Raw genomic sequence first — 5979 nt, 5'->3', positions numbered from 1 at the left:
AATCAGTTGATCTGTGACTTCCTGTCTCCTCAGAATGTCAAACCTCTGTGGACAAAAAGACCCAACTACAAGTGAGAGACAGCACACACCAGATCCCTGTCCTCTGTCCCTTAGCACCACACTGGAGTCACTGTCTGTCTCTGTCCTCAGGTCCAGTCTGGAGATCCCAGAGATCAACTCCATGATCATCAACCCCAGAGTGAGTCCACACAGTCCACACTCTGAGAGACACAGACACTCTGAGAGACACTCTGAGAGACACACAGACATGCTGAGAGACTGAGACACTCACTGACACACTGAGAGACACTGAGAGACTCTGAGAGACACAGACACACTGAGAGACACCGACATGCTGAGACACTGAGACACTCACTGACACACTGAGAGACACGCTGAGACACAATGACAAATGTAAATGAAAATTTATTTGACTGAATGTCCAGAATCATTCTGCTGCATCTCTTTGTCTCTGTCACTCTGTCTTTGTTTCTGTCTCTGTCTCTCTGTGTCTCTGTCTCTCAGGACAACAGTCTGGTCGTCGGTGGAGGAGACAACAACATCCACATCCTGGACCTGGAACATGGCGTCTTCAAGGTCTGTCAGATTTTAACACTTTGACCTCTGTGTTTCTCTGTCGTCATGACAACAAACGTGTAGAGTCGTCTCCATCCATCAAAGAAGTAACAGGCCCCCACCCTTCCCATAAAGACCCCCCCACACAGAAAGACAAGAGACGTGTCTCTGATGAATGACATCACTGTGAACTTTGGTCCATCTAATGAGACCTGAACCCTGACTGCGACTCTGTTGTCCCTCAGTCCGTCCTGCAGGGACACTCGGACTACGTCCACTGTGTGAGTGTGAGGGAGAGGGAGGCCGAGATCCTGTCGGGGGGGGAGGACGGAGCCGTGAGGATCTGGGGTGAGTGAGGGAGCAGGTGTGTCCCAGGTGAGAGAGGAAACACCTGCCTGTGGTTTAACAGCTGATGTCTCTGTCCCTCAGACAGCAGGACAGGACAGACGGTCCACTGCATCGAGGTCTACAAGTATGAGGTGAGACACCTGTTCTCACCTGTTCTCACCTGTTCTCCTCTGTTCTCACCTGTTCTCCTCTGTTCTCCTCTGTTCTCCTCTGTTCTCCTGTTCCCTTCTGTTCTCGCCTGTTCTCGCCTGTTCTCGCCTGTTCTCGCCTGTTCTCCTCTGTTCTCACCTGTTCTCCTCTGTTCTCACCTGTTCTCCTCTGTTCTCCTCTGTTCTCCTCTGTTCTCCTCTGTTCTCCTGTTCCCTTCTGTTCTCGCCTGTTCTCCTCTGTTCTCGCCTGTTCTCCTCTGTTCTCGCCTGTTCTCCTCTGTTCTCCTCTGTTCTCCTCTGTTCTCCTCTGTTCTCGCCTGTTCTCCTGTTCTCCTCTGTTCTCGCCTGTTCTCCTCTGTTCTCCTCTGTTCTCCTGTTCTCCTCTGTTCTCCTCTGTTCTCCTCTGTTCTCCTCTGTTCTCCTCTGTTCTCCTCTGTTCTCCTGTTCTCCTCTGTTCTCCTGTTCTCCTCTGTTCTCCTCTGTTCTCCTCTGTTCTCCTGTTCTCCTCTGTTCTCCTCTGTTCTCGCCTGTTCTCCTCTGTTCTCCTCTGTTCTCCTCTGTTCTCACCTGTTCTCCTCTGTTCTCACCTGTTCTCCTCTGTTCTCGCCTGTTCTCCTGTTCTCACCTGTTCTCTTCTGTTCTCGCCTGTTCTCCTGTTCTCACCTGTTCTCCTCTGTTCTCACCTGTTCTCCTCTGTTCTCGCCTGTTCTCCTGTTCTCCTCTGTTCTCCTCTGTTCTCACCTGTTCTCCTCTGTTCTCCTCTGTTCTCACCTGTTCTCCTCTGTTCTCCTCTGTTCTCCTCTGTTCTCACCTGTTCTCCTCTGTTCTCGCCTGTTCTCCTTTGTTCTCCTGTTCCCCTCTGTTCTTGCCTGTTCTCCTTTGTTCTCCTCTGTTCTCCTGTTCTCCTCTGTTCTCGCCTGTTCTCCTCTGTTCTCACCTGTTCTCTGTTCTCGCCTGTTCTCCTCTGTTCTCACCTGTTCTCCTCTGTTCTCGCCTGTTCTCGCCTGTTCTCACCTGTTCTCCTCTGTTCTCACCTGTTCTCACCTGTTCTCACCTGTTCTCCTCTGTTCTCACCTGTTCTCCTCCGTTCTCGCCTGTTCTCCTCTGTTCTCACCTGTTCTCCTCCGTTCTCGCCTGTTCTCACCTGTTCTCCTCTGTTCTCACCTGTCATGTGATTGTTGAACCTGTACTGAGAGTAACCTGAGTCAGGTGTGTTTGCTGCAGGAATGTGCACGGCCTCAGTTCGGTAAATGGATCAGCTGTTTGACGACAGACTCTGACTGGATGGTAAGAAAACACACATGATGCGTTCGAGTCCTGCTGGGAGAAAACATGTAGTGCAGAGTTTCTCCTCGTCTGGTTTTAGTTTTGATCTTTAACACTTGAACGGTGTCTTCTGTCCTGCAGCTGTGTGGTGGAGGTCCGTCTCTGTCTCTGTGGCACCTGCGCTCTCTGTCTCCCACCTCCACCTTCCCGCTGAGCGGCTGCCAGCGACAGGCCGCCTTCTACCAGGACATGGTGAGAAGAAGAAAACACTTAATTATTGTTGAAGCATCTTCAGGTGTGGTGGTGTGTTCAAAGACCCTGACCTGTCTCTGTTGCAGATCCTGGCTGTGGGCGAGGGTCAGTCTGTGTCTCACTGTCTGCTGGGGGGAGAGGTCAAAGCTCAGATCCCCTGCTCCTCACAGAGCCTGAACACCCTGCAGCTCAACACCAACAGCACCGAGCACCGGGTGAGTCCCTGAACGCAGCACGCCCTCACCGTTAGTTATATAGGAAGGTCTCTGGTCCTCATCTCAGATACTTTACTGCAGTAGAAGTACCAGTACAACAGAGTACTGCCGTACAAGTACTGACATCACATTATTATTATCATTATTAATCTTTCAACATCTGTAAAAAAAAATACAAACCTCACAGATTCAGATCAGGTTTCGTCTGATTCGTGCAGTTCCAATTAATTACAGGATTAAAGGATCTTTAATAAACAGCGGCGGACATGGACGAGTCCGTTTCCATGACAACGAGCTCTGAAGTTCGTGTGTTTTGTGTGCAGGTGCTGACGGTCGGAGGCAGCAGCGATCACATCGACGTCTTCACCAACCTGTCGTACAGAGCGTTTTCACTCAGCTTCTGAACACACACACACACACACACACACACACACACACACACACACACACTCACACACACTCACACACACGCTCACTCACACACACTCACTTTGTCATTTATTCTGAGGATAATAAAATATTTTTGTCATTTTATACAAATTTTTGTACTTTTCATTATTTCTTTGTGAAGTTTCATCTACCTGCACACACCTGTGATGTCACACCAGGTGCTTCATGTTTTTGTGTTTTCATTTGGACATAAAAAAGAAACCTGACATGATGGTCTGAGGTGGGAACGTTGAAGTGAAACTGACTTCGTGAATAATCACTGAGGGACACGAAGAGGCTGAACCTTCGTCACGGTTTCACTCGAGTTCTGACCAGATCTTTTCACAAACTCATCTTCTTCTTCTGTGGTTTAATGGCAGCGACTGGAGAACGTGTGAGTGTGTGAAGGATGAAAAATGACTAAAGCATAAATAAATAAATACATGTAAAAATAAAAACATTTTGGTAATACATGCTCTCTGTATTTCTACATTTATTTCTGTGTCCGTATGTTAATTAAGTAGGCGGCCCTTCAGGCTAAAGCAGGATTGGTTATAACTGATCGATTGGATTGATCTGCCACTGGTGCCTGGACTGATACAGGAGAAATACAGAAATATTTTTATTTAGTATTTATTTCTGCATTAATTGATTTTTCATCCTTCACACAAGTTCTGTTGATCCTGTAGTTTAACTGACGTGTTGCTTCTCTCTCATTCATGTCTTTATTCTTCTTCTCTGTTTCAGTTGCTCATTAAAACAGTTGAGTGGCTCAAACAGTGAAACTGACTCCTGGATTTAAAAAGATCAAATGACAAGTTTTTATTTATAAAAGCAGAAAATACATTTATATTTTCACTTTGAACCAAAGTGTACAAACCTTTTTCCACACATCATCATCATCTTCTTCTTCTGTGGTACAAAACTTAATTACACCTCAAACAGAACTAAACTCGTTCCAACTAAATAAGCAACAGAAACAAACTTGTGATGCGTTCAGGGAGCAGAATAAAAGCCAGGATAAATTAACAGCTGAGCTGTTGCTCGTTTCCCTTTACGTTTCCTGACTGGAGATGTTGTCTACAAGCAAGTGGCTCCGTCTAAAACCTGGACACAGGTGGACACCTGACAGGTGAGGAGCTGGACTCAGGACTAATGTCAGACTCAGACTACGTGACGTCAGCTGGATCATTTCCCACATCCACATTATTTATGACAGTTAAACAGGTCCGACAGGTGAGACTGAAAACCAGGTACAGTCAATGTGTTTGAAAGGTTCTCTCTCTCCAGAAATGATTTTTGCAGTTGCAACTAAAGGGTTCCTTTAGTCCTTGGGGGGGTTCTACAGGTTGATATTGGGGTTCGTTGGGTCCTTAAACTGGTTCTTAAGGTGTGTTGGGGGTTTGTGACGGTGGCTGTAGGGGTGAATGGAGAGGGGATTTGTGTCCTTGTAGCAGATCTTAATGCAGTTCTCGTCTGAACATGAGGTTCTTTAGGTCCTTCAGCTGAATCCAAAGTGTTCAGTTCCTCCTTTTACCCTCCACCCTCACTTTAGTCCCTGAACGCCTCACACCTGTCAATCTGTTACCAGGCTGAGTCATGTGGTCTGAGTTGCAGTTTGACCCAGAACCTTTAAAGTTTGAAAATGTCTGAAAGTGACGAGTCACAGACATGAGACCGGTCTGATGTCGAGTCAGACTGTAGTGTCCATGTAAACAGTGTGTGGGGTGGGGTTACTGTGGCTGCAGCAGGTGAGGTCAGGTGGGCAGTGGGCGGGGCCTCAGGCTGCAGACAGACAGGCCTGGCGGACGCTCTGAGCCCAGGTGTTGAGCAGTTCCGTCACTGAGTGTTTGTCCGGCAGCTGCAGCAGTTTGGACGTCATATTTCTGTGGACCGTCTGTAGGAAGCTGTTCGCACCTGAGGGACACAGAGGACAGGTAGAGTCTGTCAGGTAGAGACTGTCAAGGTAGAGACAGGTAGAGTCAGTCAGGTAGAGACAGGTAGAGTCAGTCAGGTAGAGACAGGTAGAGTCAGTCAGGTAGGGGGTCTGTCAGGTAGAGACAGTCAGGTAGAGACAGTCAGGTAGAGACAGGTAGAGTCTGTCAGGTAGAGACAGTCAGGTAGAGACAGTCAGGTAGAGACAGGTAGAGTCTGTCAGGTAGAGACAGTCAGGTAGAGACAGTCAGGTAGAGTCTGTCAGGTAGAGTCAGGTAGAGACAGGTAGAGTCTGTCAGGTAGAGACAGGTAGAGTCAGTCAGGTAGAGACAGGTAGAGTCAGTCAGGTAGAGACAGGTAGAGTCTGTCAGGTAGAGTCTGTCAGGTAGAGACTGTCAGGTAGAGACAGGTAGAGTCAGTCAGGTAGAGACAGGTAGAGTCAGTCAGGTAGAGACAGGTAGAGTCAGTCAGGTAGAGACAGGTAGAGTCAGTCAGGTAGAGTCTGTCAGGTAGTCTGTCAGGTAGAGTCAGTCAGGTAGAGACTGTCAGGTAGAGACTGTCAGGTAGAGACAGGTAGAGTCAGTCAGGTAGAGACAGGTAGAGTCAGTCAGGTAGAGACAGGTAGAGTCAGTCAGGTAGAGTCTGTCAGGTAGAGACAGGTAGAGTCTGTCAGGTAGAGACAGGTAGAGACAGTCAGGTAGAGACAGGTAGAGACAGGTAGAGACAGGTAGAGTCTGTCAGGTAGAGACAGGTAGAGTCAGTCAGGTAGAGACAGGTAGAGTCAGTCAGGTAGAGACAGGTAGAGACAG

The 5979-nt window shown here is 48.1% G+C and overlaps 2 protein-coding genes and 1 pseudogene across 10 annotated transcripts in view; 1 reads left to right on the top strand and 2 right to left on the bottom strand.

The window, feature by feature from the left end:
• The window catches only part of thoc6 (THO complex 6), a 4499-nt gene extending 788 nt beyond the window's left edge, over positions 1-3711 (top strand). The window contains exons 2-10 of the mRNA XM_087171368.1: positions 7-71; positions 151-199; positions 526-597; positions 822-924; positions 1006-1055; positions 2298-2360; positions 2481-2591; positions 2678-2806; positions 3130-3711. Of these exons, the coding sequence (XP_087027494.1) occupies positions 7-71; positions 151-199; positions 526-597; positions 822-924; positions 1006-1055; positions 2298-2360; positions 2481-2591; positions 2678-2806; positions 3130-3210 (723 nt within the window). The 3' untranslated portion in view covers positions 3211-3711. The remainder of the gene's footprint in view (positions 1-6; positions 72-150; positions 200-525; positions 598-821; positions 925-1005; positions 1056-2297; positions 2361-2480; positions 2592-2677; positions 2807-3129) is intronic.
• LOC147817217 (NACHT, LRR and PYD domains-containing protein 12-like) overlaps positions 1-5979 on the bottom strand; it is a 103706-nt pseudogene that overhangs the window by 32600 nt on the left and 65127 nt on the right. The gene's annotated exons all lie outside the window — the stretch shown is intronic.
• med15 (mediator complex subunit 15) overlaps positions 4858-5979 on the bottom strand; it is a 15444-nt gene continuing 14322 nt past the window's right edge. For all 8 annotated transcript variants that reach the window (XM_087171344.1, XM_087171345.1, XM_087171349.1 and 5 more), the window contains one exon: positions 4858-5152. In XM_087171344.1, the coding sequence (XP_087027470.1) occupies positions 5016-5152 (137 nt within the window). In that variant the 3' untranslated portion in view covers positions 4858-5015. The remainder of the gene's footprint in view (positions 5153-5979) is intronic.

This window comes from Seriola lalandi, unplaced genomic scaffold (assembly GCF_002814215.2).
Source record: "Seriola lalandi dorsalis isolate HSWRI2012SDOR001 ecotype SW California unplaced genomic scaffold, Sedor1 jcf7180002054987, whole genome shotgun sequence".
NCBI lineage: Eukaryota > Metazoa > Chordata > Actinopteri > Carangiformes > Carangidae > Seriola > Seriola lalandi.
The sequence above is the reverse complement of the archived record's forward strand: the minus strand, read 5'-3'. Positions and strand labels throughout refer to the sequence as shown.